This window comes from Mesoplodon bidens (genome assembly GCF_964165515.1).
Source record: "Mesoplodon bidens genome assembly, chromosome: 1".
Taxonomy (NCBI): domain Eukaryota; kingdom Metazoa; phylum Chordata; class Mammalia; order Artiodactyla; family Ziphiidae; genus Mesoplodon; species Mesoplodon bidens.
The window spans coordinates 172,400,481-172,425,267 of NC_138176.1; the positions used below are offsets into that span (position 1 = coordinate 172,400,481).

Below are 24,787 nucleotides of genomic sequence, written 5' to 3' on the forward strand. Positions count from 1 at the left end.
TGTGGAAATTGGGGCCAGAAAGAGGGTACAGCTTAGGCAGAGCTGGAACTGACTTTGAAGCCTCCTGGATCTCGGGTGCATAAGAATAAGCCAAGGGGCACCCCTCCTGATCCTCACTCAGGAGCGGCCAGGAGGGGCCTTTGAACGGCACAGATCCTGGGGCTGGGCTGCAGGTACCCCCCCAACGCTGCCCAGCCAGGCAGACACCTGGTGCAGGGCTCAGCAGATCCACACCATATGGACTGTGGCCCTTTAAGCAGCCCAGGAAGCGCTGAAACAAGAGACATTGCAGCATACTCCCAGGGGCCCAGAGTGCCCAGCACCTCACTGAACAAGGGGCCTCTTTCCTCTTATTCAGACTAGCCCTGCCTCGCAGCCGGCCGGCTGCCCCTGTCCACCTGGGAAAGAAGCTGGGAAAGGGTGGTGTGTGGAAGGGGGTAGAAAGGAAGGGTGTCCTCCTGCCCATTTGCTCCAGATCTCTGCAAGAACCCCAGTATAAGAGCTGTTTTTCTTATAGGAGGTTGGCCCAGAAGCCCAGGAGGGGAGAGATGGAGGAGGGATGCAGGGCTGGAGAAGGACAACTTCTGGCTTTGGGAGGTTTGGCCAAAGTCTGTGGTCCTTTCAGCATTTCTCTTTCCATCCCCTCTCCATAGCAACTCCAGATCTTTTCCTCTCCCCTTCTCTCCCTCCCTCTCACATTTCCACAGTCCTTGCTCTTCTCTTAGGACGCTGCCTCAGACTTTGCTGCTCTGGCCAAACGCTGGTGCCCAAAGAATCCCACCTGTTCCTCCAACCCCCAGCCCTACATTTTGGTGACAGGAGGGCACAGCACCTCTTCTGGTGGGCTTCAAGCTGCAAGCCTTTGGAACATCTCTCATAGGATGTCTGTCATCCTATGAGACAGAGACAGAGGCTTCCAGAGTCTGTGATAGGAACCCCCTGGGCTCCCTTGCACACACGGTGTCTGACACAAGCATTCAGGACTCGGTCAGACTGGGAAGGAACTGGGGGAGGTGCCAGGGTCCCAGACACCACATGGCGAGCTGGGTCCTGCAGACTCTCGGCTCAGACTGACGATGCCCCTGTCCAGCCCCCGGGGCATCTTTCAACGCCACCCCACCCCCACCCCCACCACCGCCAGGGGAAGAGCCCTTCTCCTGAGGGTGGGAGCCAAGGCGGCTGCACAGGGCAGGCACTGGTGCCCTACTACTGTGCAAATACTGGTCCTGGGCTGTCCTTCCTGCGGACCAAGAGGGCCTGGAAGCTCTCATCGGCTCCAGAAGCAGGAACACAGCAGAGGCAGGAGAAGATGTCAGAAGAGAACACAACCTCACCAAGCCCCGCTGGCCCAGAGCTGTCCGGCCAGTGGAAGAGCCCAGCGACCCCGCACTGCTCTAAACTCAAACATTTCTGTGCCCGACCCCAGCCCCACCTCCTGGTCCCAACAGACACGTATGAAAAAAACAATTCAAGACTGTACATGCCCAAGTGGACAGGCTGGTCGTGGCAGGAGGCTCCGTAACCACTGGTGACCCAGGCACTCTGACCCCCTGTGGGAGGGGGAACAGCCGTGGAAAATTTTCACTCCCTTTCTCGTCCATTCTTCCGTGAGGATCAAGAACAAGGCAGAGCAACAGGTGTGACTGAAGTTGATCGGCACAGGCTTATGAAGTGAACGTCCCAAGTGAGACACTTTACTTGCAAAGGAAATTGGGGAGGTGGCAGTGAAGCGTTAAGGACTCTTGCTTAAGGGCAGGGCAGAGATTTCAACATCAGATTCACTTCTCTTTCTTAAGGAGACTGACTCAGGAACGAACGGGTCCAGGGGGGCTAATATTATTTTATTAAGAGCTCACGTGGGCTTCCCTGGTGGCGCAGTGGTTGAGAGTCCGCCTGCCGATGCAGGGGACACGGGTTCGTGCCCCGGTTCGGGAAGATCCCACATGCCGCGGAGCGGCTGGGCCCGTGAGCCATGGCCGCTGAGCCTGCGCGTCCGGAGCCTGTGCTCCGCAACGGGAGAGGCCACAACAGTGAGAGGCCCGAGTACCACAAAAAAAAAAAAAAAAAAAAAAGAGCTCACGTGTGCAGAGGGCTCTGCTATTTATACACACAACTTTCACACACATCATCCCACCTGGACGGCATACAAAGAGAAGCAATGAGCTCATGGAGATGCCAGGGGCCTGGCATGAAGTGGTGCCTAATGTGTTAGCTCCCCTTCTCCCGGCACAGAAACCCAGCAAAGTAGGCGGGGCAGATATCGTTACCTCCATCCTGTAGTCGAGGAAACTGAGACCCATGACTCACACAAAGTCACATGGTTTATCAGTGGCAGCTGGATCTACATTCCAGGTCTTCTAACCCCTCATTTTGGGCTTCTTCTTACAGATTTCTATCTTTTCTTACATGGCGGGAAGAACACAGGGCTATGGATGAAGAGAACTGGGTTCAAATCTAGGACCTGCCATTTATTAGTTGTGTGACTTTGGACAAGTTACTTAACCTCTCTGAGTCCTGATTTCCTCACTTTTAAATGAGGATAATTATACTTTCACCTCAGAGAGCTATTCGGAGAATTTTAATTATGTGCCAAGAACTCTTCCCACCCTTCCAACGAAAGGGGATCCATCTCCCTCACTCCCTTGTCTAACTCATAATCACATATCCCTAAATCCTTTTACCTAAATACCTAGAGAAATGCATTGATTACCAAATATTACTGATCCATTTTGTAGAAAAGAAAACTAAAGGTAGGTGGTCATTTGCCTGAAACCATAGCAAATAAAAGATTCTCACAAAAGTCCTCTGAAACATTTTGATTGTTTTATTACTTTTTTAAAAAAAACTAACAGTACATTATAGTAACAATAAGTAATATACACTCATTATTAAAAAAATTCGAACAATACCTAAATGCACAAAAGTAAAAAGTCTGAGTTCTTCCCTCAATCTCCCCAGAGAAATCCCTGCTAAGAGAGCTTTATGTTCTAGGACAGTTTTCCTACCTAAGCAAACATTCATACACACAGGGCTTGGGTTTTTTTGTATTTCATTTTACAAAAAACGGAATCATATTATAAACAGTTCCTCCCTTGAAACCTTAACTCCTCCTCTATTTCCTTGGGGAACTGCCTCTAAGACTCACACTAACAGCCATACTTAGATTTTCTCAGGACCCTACCTGGCTCAGTGATGGGGCATGGATTGGGCAGTACAAACACCTGCGTCAGACTCCAGCTTTGCCATCCTGCAGGCACCTCAGTCTTTCCATCTGTAATGTGGGTGTGTTCACCTGACTTTGACCTATGAAGGCCTCTCTACCTTGCATAGCACTTTCACATGCTGGTCCTTAAACTATCCTGTCCAGAGAAGCAGGGCAGGTGCCATCACATTCAAAGCCCTAAGGAAAAATTAGTGGCTAGAGAGGTTATTCAACTGGCCAAGGTGACTGCTGGTCAGCAAGAAAACCGGAGTAGTAGACACCAAGTTCCTGATTCTGTGGTCCTTCCTCAGTACCTTTCTTGCTCAGGCCAGGGCGAACCCAGGCCCAGGGCTTCCGAGAGCAGCAAGACGTGGGAACACGGTGGCATTAACGCCACAGCTCCATCCACTGCAGGAGCAGCATGGCTCCCTTGCCTTGCAGAAAGCACGCTGCTCCGGCCTGATTATTTTGGAAGCCTCGTTCATCCTCCAGCAGCTACCAGGGATCTGAACTGCTCATTTCCCCTTTCACACAATCCTGGGAAGGAAGTTCAAAGGCCATAGCAAGCCCAAAGGTCCTGGCCCAATGGGATCCTCCGCCGTGGTGGGTGCCATCCCAAGCCCTCCTCCTGCAGGTCCAACCCTGTTCCTGCCTGCCCAGCCCCACCTCACTGCCAAGGGTGTTGGCCCCAAGGAACCTACTTTTCTATCCTGCTTTTGGCAGCTGGTACCTGAGCAGAGAGGGCACTGGCCACAAGGAGAGACATTTTGGTTCCCTAGCAGAATCATCTGCTCCCGGCACCCTCCTGCCTTCTGCACCCCCGACAGTCCTTCCTCACAGATCCGCCTCTATTACTCGGCTGGCTTGGCCTGTAACTGCCTCTCTGCACTCCACTCCACACCCACCTCCTCCGAAGGGGGTACCATGATCCGCCCGCACAGCACCAGCTGGCGCTCTCCTCGGCATCCCCTCGGCCCTCGTGCTACGTAGGAGCAACCTGCCCGCGCCGCAGCAACACGTGCATGGTGCACGCCTCCAGATAGACCCTGAGTGCCAGGGGTGCAGGGGCCATGCTTCCAAGTTCCTTGTGTCCCCACCCCCTCAGGTGGCTTCTCAGCTGGGCTGAGTGGCTGCTCTCCTGGAGGGGCAGGAAGGCCTCTGGAGACGCCTGGCCCGGGAGGTCTTCTCGGAAGGGTCTGCTGGCTCAGATAAGGCCAGAGACTCCAGTTCTCTGAATGACCCAGCCCTTCTCCAGCACCAGCCCCTCACTTCAGCCTCAGGGCGACCTGCGTGGAGCCAACAGCCCCTCCCTGAGCGATGGAGAGTTCCAGGCGCTCTCAGACGCCCGCTTCGCCTCACAACATCTGCACCTCAAGGCCCAAGGGGACATATAAATGCTCTACAGATCACCAGGAGTCTCCACTCTTCAAGGCTCCCAGAGACTGTGGAATATCTGAAAGAGGAAATGTGTTTGGGAAAATAAATTCCACTTTAGAGGCTTCTCAGTGAAAGCTGTGTGTGTGAATATCCCCAAAGCATCAGGGGTCCCTTTGGCATGTTGAAACACTATAAGGGGAGGTTTCCTTTCCCCAGTCCCTTTTTCAAAATTCAGACACAGCTTTCGGTGCCTTATCTATCATTTAATTGATGCTTCTGAACTGCTGGTTCCATTTCAGTGAGCATGGACGGAGCACCTATTAAGCACCATGGACTGTTCACACAACACTTCTGTTTAATCACAGCAAATCAGGAGGAAAACGGGATCCCCATTCTTGATGAGGAAACTGAGGTTCTGGGAACTGAGATGTAACAGTCAGCAAGGATGGGTCCCCTGCTGGGCACTTCCACCTGCCCTGATCCAAGCTGCACACTTGCAGGGTGGGCATTATCAGCCCTGTTTTACACGGGAGGAACCCGGGGCTGTGAAGCCAAGCGAAGGCCCGAGCATCCAGCACCCAGGGTGGCTCTGGCTTCAGACCCCAACCCCGGTGCTCCTTCCCTACTTCCCCAGACTCCTCTTGCTAGGAGGACCGCAGAAGGCCGTGAGGTCATGCCCAAGGTCCTCCTGGTGACCTTGGCTCCTGCTAAGAGGCACTTTCTACTGGTGAGAGACCAAGCCTTTGCCCAGATGAGAACAAAGCTGTCACACTGAACTAGCTAAAAATAAAGGAGGTACCCAGTCCCTCAAGGGGAACAGAACAGCCCTGGAATGTGGCGGGGCAGGAACAACAGGCTTCATTCTGGGCCTCATGGTCAATGGCTTGGGCAGGGCCAGGCACCAGACTCACAGTTCCCAATGTGCCAGGTGCCTCCAGACGAGAGGGAAGAGAGGGTCCAAAGTATGGACAACTCTGCTTTCACTATGAGACAACCAGACCCCCAGAGCCATGGCTCGCAAATACTGCAGTGATGGGAGCAGACTGGGCTGGAAAGTGAAGGACTTCAGGCCTCCTCCAGCTATACAGATTCCTTCTATAACCTTGGGCAAGTCACCTTCATCTCTGTGTTGTTCCATCAGTAAAAAAGCAACAGTGAAAACTGCCCTCTCGTCTTCATATATGGTGGACACAGGAGCTCCATGACACCATGGATTCCTCAGAACACAGGCTTTTCAAAATCTCATGGTGGCAAAGTAGAATGGTACCCAGGATCCCTGCCCCGGCTCAGGGCTCTGGCCGCTTACCCTCTGTTATCCAGGAAGCTACACTCCCCCACCATGCCTCTGCAGGTGCCTACAGGTGTGTTCTGGGTGAACAGCGATGATAACATCTGACATTTGTACAGTTCAGTACGCTTTCCAAGTGTTTCCATATCCATTCTCTGATTTGATAAATGGGCAGATAGTGAGGTAGGAATCATTTACCCCATCTGACAGATAAGGAAACTGAGCCCCGGAAAGCTTGATGTCCACCTAACAACACTGCTCAAGCTAGAGGGATCCTTGAGAGATAAAGGATTCCAGGCTCCTGGCTTTATAGATGAGGAAACTGAGGCCCAAGGACCGCGGGAACCCACTGCCTTAAATGCAGAGTGCCTCTGCCTGAACTTCTGAGCCATAAAATTCCCTGTCTAGCAGAGGGTTTCCAGCAGGAATACAATGCAAGCCACATATGTAATTTAAATTTTTCTAGTAGCCAGATTTTGTTAAAAAACAGGTGAAATTAATTTTAATAACATTTAACCCAATATATCCAAAATATTATTCCCACATGTAATATTTTTTAAATGATCAATGAGCGATTTTATATATCTTTGTCATACAGAGTCTTCAAAATCCTGTATTTTATGTCCAACAGCACATCTCAAACCAGACTTGCCACATTTCGAGTGCTCAAGAGCCACATGTGGCTGGTGTCTACTGCTGTGGACAGCAGGGCTCTAGCACTCCAATCACATCCCCATCATGGGAGCCTTGGGTGGTGATTTCTGCTGGGAGCCCACTGCAATGCACTGCTTTAGAAGCCTGAAGCCCTGGACCGACGTCCTGGATCTGCATGCACAGTGAGAGCTGCCTACTAGTGTCAGACAGACCTGTGTCTTCATCCCAGCCCTCTGTTCTCTGGCCACCAAAGATCACATCACTTCCACTTCCTGAAGCTTGCCTGCCCCACATGTAAGATGCAGAAAGAAACACCTACACCCGAGCTTGCCAGAAGGACTTCACTAAATCAAGCATGTAAAAGTATTTTGAAAGTGGAACAGAACTTTGCAAATGTGAGTTGGTGTCTTTGTTACAAGGATGGCCTGCAGTCTCCAACTCAATTCACTCTACCCACCCAGACAGGGTCCCGGAAGGCACCAGGGGACATTAGAGAAATTAGATCAGACTGAATGACAAGGCTGAAGGCAAACCCCACGTGTCAATCAATCAAGGAAATCAGCTGCTTACAGTAGGGCCAGGCTGAGGCTGGGAGAGCAAGCTAGAATAATAATGCCTTATAGGGAGCATGGGGAGGTCTTTCAGGATAAGCACTGGCCTCCCCAAGTGTCCTCTTTTAATTGCAAACAGGATGCAGGGAAGGGGACAAATGAAAAGGGTACAGAGAAAAATTTGAAAACCAGAGAAAATCCCTAACATTCACTTAAAGGACTTCATTGGGTCAATTTCCTGCCCAAGTGGAGGGAGCTGGTCAACACTGAGCAGCTTGGGGGTGGAGGGGTGGGGATGGGGAGGATGGGGAGGATGGGAGGAAGAGGAGGAAGGGGAATGGGAATCGGGGGAGTTTGGAGGGTCTCGTGCCCAGCTCTGCCCTGGCCCCGGCTCTTTCCTCCCTTGAATCTGTTTCCCTCAACAGCAAAATCAGAGTTGGATGTGTTATGGTGGAAAGAACATGGGTTTCTGAGTCAGGGGACCTGGTAGTGTTTCTGTCCCTATCACTCATGAGCTGTGTGGTCAGCAAGTCACTTCACTACGTGGGGGCCTCAGCATCCTCATTTCTAAATGAAGATGATGCCTACCTCAGGTGGACAGAAGCAGGGGCTCTCCCAGCAATTCCACTCCTACACACATACCCAAGAGAAATGAAAGCGTATGTCCACACAGGGAAAACTGTTCACATCAGCATTATCATAACAGCCGCAAAGTGGAAACAACCCAAATGTCCCTCAACTAACAAATGCATAAACAAAATGTGGTATACAGAAACAACTCAATATTATTCAGTAATAAAAAGAACTGAAGTACTCATACATGCTATAGTATGAATGAACCTTGAAAACATGCTAAGTGAAAGAAACCAGACATAAAGGTCACACATTATATAATTCCATTCATATGAAACGTCCAGAAGAAGCAAATCCATTAAAAAAAAGAAAGTAGATTAGTAGATACCGGGGTGGAGGGAGCAATGGGGAGTGACTGCTTAATGGGTATGGGGTTTCTTTTGGGAGTAATGAAAATGTTCTGGAAATAGATGGTGGTGATGGTTGTACAACCTTGTGAACATACTAGACACCACAGACTTGCACTCTTTAAAATGGTAAGTTGGGCTTCCCTGGTGGCACAGTGGTTAAGAATCTGCCTACCAATGCAGGGGACACGGGTTCGAGCCCTGGTCCGGGAAGATCCCACATGCCACAGAGCAACTAAACCTGTGTGCCACAGCTACTGAGCCTGCGCTCTAGAGCCCGTGAGCCACAACTATTGAGCCCGCATGCCACAGTTACTGAAGCCCACGCACCTAGAGCCCATGCTCCACAACAAGAGAAGCCACCACAATGAGAAGCCCACGCACAAGAACGAAGAGTAGCCTCCACTCACCACAACTAGAGAAAGCCCGTGTGCAGCAACGAAGACCCAATGCAGCCAAAGATAAAATAAATGAATTTATTAAAGAAAATTTTTTTAATGCTAAGTTTTATGGTATGTGACTTATATCTCAATTAAAAAAAAAAAAAAGCAGGCGCTCTGCCAGAAGACTTAATGCGTCTGAATGCTGGCTCTTCTGTTTATATCTGAGCCACAGAGTCCTCATCCAAAAGTGGTGATCATAAGGGTACCCACCTCACGGGGGACCTGTGAGGATGTAATGCCTTTGGTGCAGCAAATGTGACAGGCATTATATATGTTGGCTTCAATTAGTATTGTTACTTTTTTTTTTTTTTTTTTGCGGTACGCGGGCCTCTCACTGTTGTGGCCTCTCCCGTTGCGGAGCACAGGCTCCGGATGCGCAGGCTCAGCGGCCATGGCCCACAGGCCCACCGCTCCGCGGCATGTGGGATCTTCCCGGACCGGAGCATGAACCCCTGTCCCCTGCATCGGCAGGCGGACTCTCAACCACTGCGCCACCAGGGAAGCCTTACTGTTACTATTGATGATTAAATAAGACCCATTTTAGGAAAGAGAGGCCCCTAGTAGGCACTCAGTGCACCCTTCCCTCCAAGGCCCCTTCAAGGCCTCGGCGTCTGCGAGCCTGTAACCAAGCATGCAATCAGATGAACGTGATCTGACATTTTCTGCCTCCCCAGGGACCGCATTTGCAAAGGGCTGGGCTGCAGACCTCACACTGCAGTGTGCCTTGGAGGGGGGCAGGTGGCGCACAGCCACCCTCTCCTTTTACGGAAGATAGTCTGAGAGAGGCTGCCGGCTTGAGCTTTCTGTAATAGAGAAACGTTTAGGGGACAGATAAGCCAGCCCTGCCCCAGTCAGATCCACCCAGGAAGAGAGTGTGTGCAGGCAAAAGCACACTTGTTTGTTTTAATTCCCAGAAAAGTTTAACGGATTCATGCTAGAGCACAAGGGGACACAGCGAGCCTTCACGAGCCTGTCTCTGGACACCCTACCCCGCCACCACCTGGGCACTGTGCTAACAGCCAATGGGGTGGGCACTGCTCACAGTGAGCTGTCAACCTCACTCAGTAACACTCGGCAGCAAGGGCTCCCCTTCATAAGGTAAACTAGGAAATGGCTAATTTTAAGCCAAGCTCAAATGTTGTATGTGAATGGAAATGGCTGGGAAGAAACAGTTTCTTTCAAAATTACCTATTAAAAAATTTAGAGGGGGCTTCCCTGGTGGCGCAGTGGTTGAGAGTCTGCCTGCCGATGCAGGGGACACGGGTTCGTGCCCCGGTCCGGGAAGATCCCACATGCCGCGGAGCGGCTGGGCCCGTGAGCCATGGTCGCTGAGCCTGCACGTCCGGAGCCTGTGCTCCGCAACGGGAGAGACCACAATAGCGAGAGGCCCGCATACCAGAAAAAAAAAAAAAAAAAAAAAAAACAGTAGGTCTTCCCTGGTGGCGCAGTGGTTGAGAGTCTGCCTGCCGATGCAGGGAACACGGGTTCGTGCCCCGGTCCGGGAAGATGGGAAGATCTCACATGCCGCGGAGCGGCTGGGCCCGTGAGCCATGGCCGCTGAGCCTGCGCATCTGGAGCCTGTGCTCCGCAATGGGAGAGGCCACAACAGTGAGAAGCCCACGTACAACAACAACAAAAAAATTAAAGGTTTTACTGTAACCAAGGGTTGGCTGTGGAACCATATGAACCTGTACAAACTTCTGACTGGACTGGGAGCTGACATGACCACGGAGGCAATTTGGCAAAGTCTTAAAAGTGGGAAGATGCACTCACTCCTCCACTGAGCAATTTCAGCCCTAGAAACACAGCCTAGAGCAACTTACATGTGTACAGAAGGATCATGGGGGCACTGTCTGTAATTTGAAAAATCAGAAACTCAAAGGCCTACCAAAAGAATAGATAAATTAGTTTGGTGTATTCACACAATGTAAGGGCATACGGCAGTTTAAATTGATGAAACAGAGGTATACAGATCAACATGGAAGAATGTCAAATATACAATGTTGAGCTTAAAAAAAAGCAAGTTGCAGAAGGATACAAACAGGATAACACCGTTTACAAAAGGCTAAAGCCATATAAAGAAACACTACATACTGTTCATAGATACATGATATGTAATAAAAATATTAAAACATGCAGGAAATGATAAACACCAAATTCAGGACAGAGGTCACCTCTGGGAGGAGAAATGAGTGTGACTTGAAGGGGTTTCAGTCGTGTCTGTAATATAATTGTAATTGTGTCTGTTACCTCGCAAGCTGAGGAGTGGATACACAAGTGTTTGTTGTGTTAACTTCAATAATTTTTACGCACCTCGAATATTTCATAATAAAAAATTAACTCATATGTACTTTTTTTATTAGTTTCTGCTTTATAACAAAGTGAATCAGTCATACATATACATCCGTTCCCATATCCCTTCCCTCTTGCGTCTCCCTCCCTCCCACCCTCCCTATCCCACCCCTCCAGGCGGTCACAAAGCACCGAGCTGATCTCCCTGTGCTATGCGGCTGCTTCCCACTATCTATCTACCTTACGTTTGGTAGTGTATATATGTCCATGCCTCTCTCTCGCTTTGTCACAGCTTACCCTTCCCCCTCCCCATATCCTCAAGTCCATTCTCAAGTAGGTCTGTGTCTTTATTCCTGTTTTACCCCTAGGTTCTTCATGACAACTGATATGTATTGATTTGTGGGGGAGAGAATTAAAATACAGATTCCAAGTTAAATTATTCAAATCAACAAAGATGGGTTTTTCTCCTAAAGGAAAGAAGCGGGGGGAGCAAGAAAGGCCCTCTGGATCCCATTCTAGATTTTCTAAGACCTTGAGAGTCACTCATCTCCTCTGGGCCTCCAGTCAGTCCCTGTTTCTAAATGGGGAATAAAATCTCTGCCTTCTGTCCACTGTACACAAGGCAGCAGGATGTCCAGGGGAGGAGCTGCGAGGGGGAGGGAGCTGCCCTGGGAGCTCAGGAATAATACTTCCTGTCGTGACATCATCACTCAGGTTTCTGAAAGATCAGATGAAAGCATACATATACACACATGCATGTTAAGTGTGTCTATGTGTATTGTTAGGTATAGACAGACATATATACATATACGCACACATATAGCTACACACACAATTGATATCTGACATGGCACCCAGAAGGTGTTTTGGGATGCTCAGAGATAACAACCCATTAAAAAAAAAAAGAGAAAGCAAAGCTACACTTTGGTAACTATCTATTTGACTCTCCCTTACGAAGTTTCTAAGTATAATATTTCCATTTGTACATTTAGAGCCTGATTTTTTTTTCTTTTTTTTTTTTTGGTCGTGCTGCACAGCTTGTGGGATCTTAGTTCCCCAACCAGGGATTGAACCCGGGCCCTTGGCAGTGAAAGTGCCAAGTCCTAACCACTGGACCACCAGGGAATTCCTTACAGCCTGGCTTTAAGCAACTCTTAGGCTACTGATTTCCCACCCAAGATCTGACCACTGGCCCCTATAGCTCTCATAGCATTCTCTGTTTTGCAATTATCATAAGACAGCAAATAATTATTTATACTCCATGAGAATAGGGACTATTTCTACCAGGTTTATAGTTGTCACCCCATCCTAGCACAATACTCTGCACATAATAAAGAACTCAAACATTTTCTGAAGAAATGATTGAGTTCCCACGATCGGATTTGATTCTAAAGGGCCTCAAATCAATAAGCAGGTGCCTGCAGTCTAGCCACGACTGCTTCCTGGACACGGAGCTGTATGGATGCATCTCTATCCAGCATTTCCTCCAGGGCCTCCTCAGGCACGTTCAGAGCTGACTCCAGTGGCTAATTCTATCAGGCAGGAACCCCTGACTGCAGACACACATGGAGACAAATCAGCCCTTTTAGGAGAAAGCTGCCCATGCCTTCTCCAGAAAACAGGAGGAGTGTGGGAGGACAGCACAGCACGGCCAGATGTGAAAGTCCTGCATACCCACCCACTTTCCCAGTTTATTCCCTCACGACAATCCCAAATTATCAAACCAAATGAAGGGCTGGGCATTTTCTTAGGGGGAGAACTCCAAGGAACATCCAAGGTAGAGGGGACAGGGATTATGAAATAAAGGTTCCCCAGGGAGTGAGGCTCTTACCGGATGCTTGTATAACACCAGATCAAAAGGTGCATGAGATAGTTTTCATAATTTTCTAACTCTCATCTGTCTCTCCCCCGAGCAATAAGGAAATGGCCATTTTTTAAAATGCTTGCTCTTGCCGCTGGAATACATGGGCTCCAAGGAAAAAGAACTTGGTAGCCTTTTAACTGCTAAGCATACTCTCCTCTGCCTTCCTGAGCCAAGCACTCGAGGACTCTGGGTTCAGCCACTGGACAAATCACACCTGTTGCTCACCTGCTTATGGAGATTCCTTAGGGTCATGGGGATCCCTCCCAGAGAAAATCCACTGGCATTTGCTCACCATCTGTCAACCCTGAAGGAAAGGACGTCTAGCTTTTCTTTAGAGGCCAAGTTCTGACCTTGGTGGACCCATCGTTCCTTCCTAAAGGAACAGAGCACTAGGTAATCCTTTACCCTCCTTGGAGCTCTTAACGGCTATAGCCCAAGTGGAGGGAGCAGGCAAGGTGAGAGGAATGTTAAAAGTTACTTGGGGGCTTCCCTGGTGGCGCAGTGGTTGAGAGTCCGCCTGCTGATGCAGGGGACACGGGTTCGTGCCCCGGTCCGGGAAGATCCCACATGCCGCGGAGCGGCTGGGCCCGTGAGCCATGGCCGCTGAGCCTGCGCATCCGGAGCCTGTGCTCCGCAACGGGAGAGGCCACAACAGTGAGAGGCCCTCGTACCACAAAAAAAAAAAAAAAAGTTACTTGGAGGTCAAAAGACCCAGGGCTCTAGCTGCAGAATTAACAGATGTCTGGTATTCTGATGAATGGAATCTTTCACAAGCACACATGTGCATTCTTTTCCTCCTAAAAGCACTAGAAGAGTAAAAGGGAAATCTATGTTTTATACTTAACTTCAGTCTAATGCCACGACACCCTTTTCACCACACCACATCATCCAACACTATGCAGATGCAGTCTGGAAAATGGGACTCCAGGCTGGGAAGCCAGATGCTTGGCCTGTTTCAACCCAGGATATATTTATGAGGCTGAATTACCGATGTGTCTCATAGGCAATGGGGAGAGAAATGATACCCTTTCATGATCACTTCTGTATCCTGAGCAATCCCACAAACCTTCCCTGGCACCATCCCCATCTTCCCTCTATACCCAGGCCAGAGGGCAAGAAGATGGATGAGGATTAGTGAGGAGACAGCCAGAGCTGTCTCCAGAGCTCCAGAGGCCACCTAGGGCTGGAGGGCTGAATCACCATGGCTGCCCACGCTGGCAGGTGTGGCGGGGTGGGGACTGTCTTCACTGGGTCCTCATCAGGTTGCAGGTAGGGCCCAGTTCCCGCAGGAAGAACAGGGCTTGGAGTCCTGCAAGTGGAGGACTTACCTTGGAGTCCCAGGGCAAGTGGTAGGTAGGAAAAGCTGGTCTCTAAAAAGTCCTGAGTCCCAGGAGAGCACATGGAGTTTCCCAGGATCTGCTCGACTAGGGGCCGGGAAAACTGACTAGGCCATCAGAACAAGTGCCCACTATATGCTCAGGAGGCCCAGGAAGTTTCCTGAGGATCACAATCACGGATGGCAGAGTCACACAGCCCATCACGAAGGCCAAGGTGACCCCCTGGCAGGAATCCACATACTCCCCACATAGAAAGCAGCCTGAGAACTCCTCCATGAGGTGCAAGACAGCCAACCTGTTTTTCAGACTCTCCTTGACCAATAATATTATCTGGTGGAAGCTTTGGCCTCAAGACCCACCTCCAGCAAGGTTCTGACACCAGAGGAGGGCGGGGAGGGAATTTCAGAATGCCAATCTCAGAGGAGGGACTTGAGGATCAATTGATTCAGAAGTCACACAGTCAGACGCCTACAGGAGCCTGGTGGATAGAGTGTCAATCAGGCCACCACGAGAGTGGAAGGCTCTGGGGCCACATTAGATACTGCGTGCCTGATAAAATAGGTCCCACCGAGGGCAGTCCAAACCTCAACCCAGCTTGGCCCCTGGCGGCCACACAGATGTTGGTGGGTGTGGATGCTGGAGGCTTACAAGGTCATCTGGGTCCCCACCTCAGCTATCTGCTGTCTTGAGCTACAGAGGGCACCCTGTGCTAGGAGAGGGCAGTGAACTCATCTATGCCTTAAATCCCCCACTGTGAAATGGGAAGAACATCAAGGATACACAACACCACTGAAGAAAACTGGTGAAATGCACATGTTGACATGCAGAGCTCCCCAAGCTCAGTGGTCAGAAGGAGGCTCCAGGGTGCTCCACGGGAGTGAGCATGAGTCCCACGGTTTGACAACTCTATAGTCACTGCCACTTGTAGCCATGAGGGAACGTGGCAGATTCCCAGGCCTGTCTCCTAACTACCCAACTCTGGTCCCCACTCAGCGCAGGACCCAGGATCCAAGCAGCATCCCCAATGCCTTTGTCTCAGCACCTCCCCCTCAGCTGACTTCCAGGAGGAGCCTCAGTCAAGTTCCCAGTGGAGGGGGGCGGAGACCTGGGTCCCGCCCTGGCTCTCCCTCTAACTCCTCGGGTGACCTTGATGAGGTCACTGCCCTTAGCAGGCCCGTTTCCTATTGTGCCAGAGGAGGGGGCTGTCTTGGGTGGTTAGGAAGAGCACTGAACATCCTGTGGCTGCAGGCCTGTGGCTCCTGCCTCTCACCTGTAGGTACAGCTCCTTTGTTTGAACTCCAAAGTCAGGTTGACTTTGCTGTCCACCCCAGCTTATCCCAGCAATAATGTCACCCATTCTGGGTGTGGGTGGGTCAGGAGATCTGTCAGGCGTGGCAATGATAAAATGGGCGTCTTTCCCTACAGCTTAGGCTGTTTCTCAAAAACTTGAAGCCAAAGCTGGTATAAGAGAGAGATACACCTTTAACACCTGCCAGCAGACAGGATTTTATGTTAGACAGAGGTTAAAAGCAGCAATACCTCAGGGTAGGGAGATGTGTCCTTGTGCAAGTACACACATGCCACAAGCATACATGTCAAGGCCTCCATCCGACTCAAAAGACCAGTCTCTTATTTGAGCTCCCTGGGCTGGCTGGAAATTACAGCTTAAGAGAGCAGAGCGTTCACGAAGAGGAATAAAAAAATTCCATTCAGACATGCCGCTCCAGACCTGAGGCCTATGAGCAAAGTTTCCGGTGGCCTCCACGCTTCTCCTTGTTCCAGGAAGCTGTGCCGATCGCCCCGTCTTCAGATTAAGGAGCAGCCGCGAGAACTGGGAGAGCCGGGGTGACAGCTTTTCCGGGCACCCGACGCCCTCCACCGGGAACCCCAAATATGGGATGCATGGCCTCCAGCCAGCACCCCCGCCTGCTGCGCGCTCACCTCCCCAGCATCTCTGTGATCACTCCTCCGCCCATGGCGCTCGGACCGTACCAAACAGGCCCTGTGGACCAACCCACCAGTTGCCACACGGTCACCCTCCCCGCATGGCCCGGGGGCCCATTTGACATCCACATCCCGTTTCAAGGACACTGCAGCAGGCAGCCCAGACTCGGGGGTCTCCCCCACCACCCCCCAACACACACACACACACACACACACACACGCGCGCGCGCGCGCGCATACGATCCCGGGAAGAATCAAAGGGCGAAGCCTTCCCCACCGCCCTGCGGTCCAACCAATGCTGGCCTGGGGGAGGCTGGGCGCGGGAGGATGGAGGCGGCTGCGGCGGCGAGCGGATACCGGAATGCAACGTTGCGGGCAGAGCGCCGGGCGGCGGCGCCGGCGGGGGCTCACCTTTTTCACTTGGTCATCCTTCAGTTCGGTGAAGTAATAAGCCAGGAGCTGAGCGGCGATCATGCTGGCGGTCGGGGACGCGGGGCGACAGGCTTGGGGCCAGCGTCTGTCCTCCGCAGCCTGGGTGAGCAGTGGTCCCCGGGCTGCAGTTCCGCGGCTCCTCCTCCTCCTCCTCCGGCCGCTCCTCCCCCACGACCTGGGGCGCGGCGGCGGCTCGCGCGCTCCCAGTCTCCGCGCTCCCGTCCCCGCGAGGGTGACAGCCTCCAGCCGGCCCACCTCCTCGGCGCCCATTGGCTGCCGCGCGCCTCTGCAGCGCCGGGCGGTCGCGGCCGGGCCAGGGCCGGGGGGGCTCGGTGGCTGCTCCTCCCCGCGCCGGAAAGGGGGCGGGCGACGCCGCGAAATCCCCCACAGCCAGGCATCTCCCTGCACGTCCCCCACGTAGGGACCCGGCGCAGGGACGGGAGGTTCTGTCGCGCGCGCACCGTCACGCGTGGCGGCGCCCTGCTCGGGCGGGGCGCAGGCGGGGAAGCTCGGGACTCAAGAGGAGGCATCGCCCGGCCCGGTTTGCTGCCGAACGGGGCAGCCTAGAGGGGCGGTCCCCTTCCTTGGAAATTAGGGCTCGCCCCTGGGAGTTCCGTAGAAGGGGAGACGCCCGGAGGGGGGCTCGAAGAAGTGGGCGTGGAAAGCGAGCGGGGCCTGTGGCGGCGGAAGCGAGATCCGGGAGGCTTCGCGGTCCTCGCACCGGGTCACCACGCCAACCGGCTCTCGCGGGCCCAAGGGGCCGAGCGCCGAGCCCCACCTGGGCCCTCACCGACGGAGCATCATCCCACTCCACCCCGCCCCACCCTGGCCCGCCCGTGCTGCGGCGCCTCCAGGCCTAATCCCCGGCTGGCGGATTTGTGTTGCTAAACCAAGAGCGACGCCCCACAGCGTCCGCCCCTGAGTCACCGGTTCTTTCGGCCGGCCCTCCCGAAGGGCGCACGCCTGCTGGGCGGGACTTGAGCTGCAGGCCCCGGCCTGTCCCCATCCCCCCCCCCCGGCCCCCTGAGCACCCAGGCTCGCTGGAGTCTGGGGGACAGTTTGGGCGCCCCTCCTAGGTGCCCCCTTTCTCACTTCCCGGAGGAAGTTAGCCGGGCTGGGAGGAATCCCTAGAAAACCATTCGGCTTTAAACGGGGGAAGGGAGGTGAGGAATCAGAGGTGTTTATGCTGCTACCAGGACTGATGGCAACCACAGGATTCTTAGATTAATTGCTTCTGTGTGCCAACCACCACCAGGAGCTTTACTGCCTTACAAAAGGACGTGTAATGAGCTCAAAATACAAAGTGGTTACTATTCCGATTCAACGGGTAAGCAAGTGGAGGCTCACTGAGGCCATGTGTCTTGCTGTACAACCAGAAAGCTGTAGATCCAGGATTAGGTTTTGGGTCTGTGTGCTTTCAAAACGAGTGCTCACCCCTGGGTTTTGCTGTCCTCCCAGTCGTATGTAGCCTCTGCCTAAATAGGCCGTGATACTTGAACCAAGGCTGCACCACATGGTGCCCTGAGATGGCCAGTGTCCAACCCCATAACCTCTACCCCAGCCCTGGATCCTGGGGGCCCCTGGCCAGGCCTAAGAAAGGTACAGTGGAGTCAGGAGGGGGTGGTTTAGGTCCAGAACAGCCCTCAGGGGCATGGCTTCGACATCACCAATTGAAGAGGGTCTCAACTGTGGCCCTTGAGGCCAGAGCCCTCAGTCCAGAGCACAGATCCTGCCCCCTAGCTTTATGGCTCTGGCATCCAGGGTCACCTCTCTGAGCCTGCTTCCTCATCTATAACATGGAGATACTAATGCCCACCTACCTCCCTTGGTTGCTGTGAAATACTACAAATAAAATACCTGCTTATAATATACAATTAATAAATGGTAGGTATTATCATAAGATTGACTGGGAAGCTGATGAGGTTTACACTTCAGGGCTTCTTGCTTGCATTCCCCCAATTCTAGGCCCTCAGAGGGCCTATCAATTTTATATTTGTAATTTTGAATTATTTTCCAAAGAGGCTCCCCAACATTATTTTAAGCTTTAAAGCTTCACAAAACCTGGATCTGCCCCCTGGATAGTATCATTATAAACCAGGAACAGAGAGGTTTCCTGGCATCCATCAAACACTTATACCACCTGCATGGCCATAAAGCAAAATCGGGTGAATGGGAACAATTTGGTTGTTCTCAAGTGCCATTTTTGAGTCTTGCGAATGTGACTCTGCCAGACTCAGCAGGATCAAGAGCTGTGCTTTGTTAATTGCTCTGTCTCACGCTCAGCCCACGGCCTGGCACTCGAAGGTGGAATGAGCCCAGAGCAGCGATCAGGAACACACATACCCCTTAACACAGGCCCAGCCAGCATCATCACCAAGCCCCCATTACAACTGAGATGTCTTATCTGAACTGGAGCTAGGGAGAAGCTAACCCTTCCAACGGCCAGGCTACACGGAGATGTTCTGTTTGCAGGCAGGGAGGCTGCCAGTGCTTTCTCCTCCCTGCCTTCCAGAGAGAAACTGCTTCTTAAGGTGACTCACTCTTCCCCACCCCCTGAATGCAGCCATGTCCCAAGGCCTATCAGTATTTCCTGGGAAATATCTCTAGGCCTGCCCCACCGCCTCCTCCCAACCCTCAGTCCTCATCAGCCCAGGCCAGAAATATTGCAAGAGTCTTCTAGCTGCCCTTCTTGGTTCCTGGCTTCCTGCCATCCAAGTCATTCTGAGGTCCCAGCCACATTACTCCTGCTAAAAAGCAGCCTAATCACAGCATAACCCTGCCCGAAACCCCTGGGTGGCTCCCTCCTTCCTGATGGAGTGGTTCAAACGTCTCTGCCTGGTGTCTGAGGCCCTCTGTAATCTGACTCCACTCTTCCCCACTTATCTCTTCCTCCACTGTTGGCCACAGCGAAGCCACTTCCCACTCTTCTTGGCCCACTCCACATCCATCCTGTTGGAGCCCCTGCTCATATTTCCTTGCTTGCTCGGCCTTCTCCACTCACCTCCACCTGACCAGTGTCCCTCTCGCCGAAGGCCCAGCTCTCCCACCCTCCCCATAAAGTCTTCCCTGACCACGGCTACTCACTTCAGTCTCCCAGGCCTCAGCACCTCCACAGGGCAAACTCGGACTGTGCTCAGAGTCCAACTAGATCTAGACCAAGACTCTTCTTTACAGACTAAGAATGTGAGAAGCAGCAGGTGGGCCATATTGCCCGGCCAGTCTCTGTCCATCCTTCCCCACTACCTCACTGCAGCCTGGTTCTCAGATAAGTAACACTGAGTCATAACAGTCTGCCTGATATTTTTGACTGTCTTCTGGGGGGTGGCCTTATCTGCCCCAATCAGACAGCTTCCTGAGGCCAGAGTCCATTCTGCACTGCTATGTCCCACACTGGGCTCAGAGCTGGGCCTGTCTCCCCTTTCTGTCATGCCAGGTATCATCCCTTGCACTTCTTTATTATTCTGCCTCTTTTTTGCTGTCACGTATCTCTTGGACCCCAGCCAAGTCCTTTTGCTGATTACTCCACAGACCCTGAGGAAAAGCAGCAAAGACCTGGACCATGGGAAACCTAGTTCCACAGGTCTCTCCTCACCCTCGAGATGGCCCTCCCCTCTCCCAGAAGTCCCCTGGGTTTCTCTGTTCATTTACTGGGCTTCCTCCTGTATGAGTTGGGATGGCGCATGGAGGGTCAGACAGTGCTGGGCTGCCAAGCCACAAAACACCCCTGCTGGTAAGAGAATGAGGGCTGCAGCTAAGTCAGAATGAAACAATTTGCATCAGACCCATGGCACTAGGAACTTTACACCAGAAATTCTCTGCAGCGGATCAAAGCTGTACCCCAGCATCTGGCAGCACACTTGTAACAGCAGTGCTTGCATAATGTTGACAGTTTACAGAGTAGTTTCTCATTTATTGCCTCATTTCTCCTGATAACAGACTGGTGAGGTTAGAAGGGCAAATATTATTATCCCCACTTAATCAGTCAATGAGGGTTATGGAATTTAAAGAGCTTGTTTAAGGTCTCAAAGAGAAAGAGAAAGCAAAAAAATAAAAGAGTAAGGCCAGTGCCCACACCAGGGCAGCATCTTGGACTCCTGACACAGTGGGGGGCCTGTTGTGCACAGCACATTCTGAAAAGAAGCACCAGGAAGAGACCCTGACCCAGTGTTTATATTAGTTAGATCCGTGGTGTCGGGAATTCCCTGGCGGTCCAGTGGTTAGGACTTAGTGCTTTCACTGCCGTGGGCCCGGGTTCGAGCATTTAGGTCGGGGAACTAAGACCTCTCAAGCCGTGTGGTGCGGCCAAAAAAAAAAAAGAATGACCTGGAGAGCTTTTACAAATGCTGATACCCAGGGCCCAGCCCCAGAGATGATGGCTGAATTGACCTGGGGTGCAGTCCAAACATCCTTTTGAAAGTTCCCCAGGTGAGTCCCAGGAACTGCCAGGAATGAGAATGACTAATTTAGACCCTTACTTTCTACGGGGACCTCTGGAGGAAATGTCTGAAATGGATTTCAGCATGGAGACTTTCAGCAGTCTCTCTTGGATGCCGCCAACCAGTGGTTCCTCCAGGGTCCTAGTGGTCCTACAGATCTGGAGCACACTGGAGGCAAGTTCATCATGACTTTCTCATCAGCTTTGCACAGTTCTGCTTCCTGCGTGAGAAGGCTGGTGAGGAGTGTCTGGGGTTGGAAAATCACCTCAGCCTGCCTCCTTTCCTCTCGCATTCACCCGAAGTGCTGCCCTCCAGCAACATCACAACAGAGGTTATAGATCGACAACCCCCAGGCTAAAACATCTTATTTGGCCCACCGAATGTTTTATGAGCCAACACTTGAAAATGACAAGTCAGTTCACATTATTTATTTATGTATTTATTTTTGGCTGTGTTGGGTCTTCGTTTCTGTGCGAGGGCTTTCTCTAGTTGCGGAGAGCGGGGCCGCTCTTCATCGCGGTGCACGGGCCTCTCACTGTCGTGGCCTCTCTTGTTGTGGAGCACAAGCTCCAGACGCGCAGGCTTAGTAGTTGTGGCTCACGGGCCCAGCTGCTCCGCGGCATGTGGGATCTTCCCAGACCAGGGCTCGAACCCGTGTCCCCTGCATTAGCAGGCAGATTCTCAACTACTGCGCCACCAAGGAAGCCCACATGTCACTTTAAAAATCCAGGTTTCTGGCATCTAAAGTCTAGCCACACGTGATCACTGGCAATAATCAGCTGGCACTGAGCACCACTGCCCCCTTCAGACAAGGCAGGTGTGCTGCAGCTTGCCCAGGCCCCACCCGGCCCACCTGTTCACTGGTACACACAGCTGACTGGCCCCTGTAGGCATTTCAACTTTCAACTGATAACTGGAATTTGTAGACCGAAGGCCTCAGGTATTAGGGCCAGGACTGAGAGGCCTTGCACCCTAAGCACCTCTGTTGCTTCACCCAAGTCCCAACCCTCTCAGGTTTCATTAAGGTCCCTGCCTGCCTGCCCCTTGCTCAACCCTGACCTATTTACCTGGCTCAGAAAGGGCCTGACTCCCTAGAGACACCTTGCTCAGCTTCTGTCCCAAAAAGTCTTCTACTCCCCTTTAGGGGTGACAGTCCCTCAGGGAAGCCAAAGGAAAGCCCGGTCTGGTCCTGTCAATTCCTGGACATCCCATCCTCATTCCATGGCCTCTGAACCTGAGGAGCCTCCTGTGCACAAGGAATAATGGCCCGCAGGAAGAAGGGTTAACCAGACAGCTGAGGCCTGCCTGGCTTCAGCCCTGCTCCTCATCTGAGGCCAGCTCCTGCCCCAAAGGATGCCCGTATCGTGTTGGAAGAGAGCAATCTTAAATCACCCTGCTGGTTACCCTGAGTTTCCTGGGATAGTTCTCCCCAGTGCCCACACACAGCCAACCTCATAGGTCCAATAGAAGGTCCTCCTCAATCCTACCCCTTAGAATTAGCTCCAAAATATGGAGGGAAATGCTCACATAGGAGAGTCCGTGTCAACACTTAGGCAGGGTTCCCAGGCTATGGGATTGCACAGGCCAGCAAATTAAACATACAGACAAAACCTAGGCACTGGCTTTTCATTTTGCTAAGAAAGGATTTTTTTTCATTGTAATTTCCATCTCCCACTACCATAATTTCCTAAAGGAAGAACTATTTTAACCCAGAGAAGTAAACATAAGGGCTGGTTTTCAAACAAAATACTTTGGTTTTATAATAATACTAGTGCTTAGGTAGGACTTACTACCTACCAGGTATCGTTCTAAATTCTTTACTTACATTAACTTGCTTGACGCACAGAACAACCCGATGAGGTAAAAACTAATTTTATCCCCATTTTATAGACAAGAACACCGAGTCACAGGGAGATTAAGTGACTTCTCCAAGGTCACAGGGCTACTGATGGAAGAGCTGGGATCTGAGCCCAGGCAGTCTGACTCACGACCACCCTGCTGCTCTAACAAGGTGAAATATTCATTTTACTATATTGTCCTTATTTCTTTTATTTAACCAGGGCCAGTGACAGCTCAGTCACAGATGGGTCCAAGCACCTGAGTTGGGGAGCTTCTCCCCTAGTGTACTGAGCCATTCTTGGTTAGATTTATAAAACATGGCATGTGGATCCTGGCTCTGCAGAACCCTAATGATAGGGACAGAGTAAAGGGACAAAGCAGGTAATTAAACAGTTAATCCCACTAGGGAATTGTAAGTAAAGAAAAAAATATGGGAGACCCCTGTAAGTTAATGATCACGCAAGAAAGCAAGTTTTCTTAACCACAAAGCCAAGCAGGCTTGCTTAGCAAGAAAACCATGCAACAGAAGCATGAGACATGCCCCCAAACTATAAAACAATAGCGGCATGAGACCCACATCCTGCCCAGTGAGCTCAGTAAGTTAATGACCCTAGGACATGCTCCCTGCACACATAAAAAACAATAATTTATGGAAAGGTGACATTTCAAAGGGAAAGACCCTGAGACCTGAAGTAATTTTTCCATAGTGCCATGAGAGTCCCAGCTTGACCACGTAGGGACAAGAAAACTCCCCCACCCAACCTGGAGGAGGAGCTGATGATGGAAGCATGACGTCTACCAATGAATGAGGAAGAAGGGGATCTTCTCCCCATCCCCACTTTTCCTTTGATTATAAAACAATAGCCCAGGGGCTTCCCTGGTGGTGCAGTGGTTAAGAATCTGCCTGCCAATGCAGGGGACACAGGTTCAAGCCCTGGTCCAGGAAGATCCCACATGCTGCGGAGCAACGAAGCCAATGCACCACAACTTCTAAGCCTGCGCTCTAGAGCCCGCGAGCCACAACTACTGAGCCCGCGTGCCACAACTACTGAAGCCTGTGCGCCTAGAGCCTGTGCTCCACAACAAGAGAAGCCACCGCAATGAGAAGCCCGCGCACCGCAACAAAGAGTAGCCCCCGCTTGCCGCAACTAGAGAAAGCCCGCGCGCAGCAACAAAGACCCAAAGCAGCCAAAAATAAATTAATTAATTAATTAATTAAAAAAAAAAACTGTAGCCCAGTAAGTTCTCCGGGTGTGGCACCCTCTCGTCCACCTGCTTGTAAGCCTCACAAGCGTCCTATTCTAATAAATCACCTCTTATCTATCACTTTGCCTCTCACTGAATTCTTTCTATGCTGAGACGTAAAGGACTGGAGCTCCTTGGAGCGCCCAGAATCGCCTCCAAGCGGTTTCACTCTTACAAAGGGCATTCTCAAACCAAGTGGTAAGGCTGATCCCATGACAGAGGGGCCTATAACGGAGGTGTAGAAGTAGTTGCCCCTCCCAGTGCAGGGGCGGGGAGGTGGGGGGGGCATCTAGTTTGGTGGACTCAGCTGAGCTGACTGAGTATTCCCTCCTCTCTCAGTCTTCTGCGGGTCCATCCCAACGTGCCCTACCCAAAGAATCACTTTTGTCAAGAGTTGCGGCCTCCACCTCTCTCCTGAGCTCCAGACCCATATTTCCAACTGCCTGTGAATATCAACTCCTAGATCCCATGGGCACCTGAAACTCAATTTTTCTCCCATCGCAATTATTTCTTCTTCTTAAACTTCCTTTCTTCTCGATTCCTCCCCTTGTCATTTATTCACTCAACAAATATTTCTGAAGCACTTAAGGTGCCCTGCACTTCCTAGTTCACTAGAAATGTGCAGGTGATTAAAACAGAGTCACAGCCCACATTCCGTGGAGAGAGACAGACAGTAAACAAATCACAAATTAAATGTACCTTATGTCAGGCGCTAGGAGGAAAAATAAAGCAGAGTGTATGTGACACAGCTGCATCCTACAATTTCCATTTCCCGTGTGTCCTAACTAATAAATGCTCTAATGTTTAGGTGTCCTGGCCCCGCGCCCCAGAATAAAGGCTAGCCAGCCTGCAACTAGATGTGGCCAGGGGACCAAGTTCTGGCCAGAGAGTAAAGCCGATTCC

The 24,787-nt window shown here is 51.5% G+C and overlaps 1 protein-coding gene across 1 annotated transcript in view; it reads right to left on the reverse strand.

The window, feature by feature from the left end:
• The window catches only part of HK1 (hexokinase 1), a 71,178-nt gene extending 54,629 nt beyond the window's left edge, over nucleotides 1-16,549 (reverse strand). Inside the window, exon 1 of the mRNA XM_081227604.1 lies at nucleotides 16,344-16,549. Within this exon, the coding sequence (XP_081083730.1) occupies nucleotides 16,344-16,406 (63 nt within the window). The 5' untranslated portion in view covers nucleotides 16,407-16,549. The remainder of the gene's footprint in view (nucleotides 1-16,343) is intronic.
• Nucleotides 16,550-24,787: the final 8,238 nt, after the last annotated feature.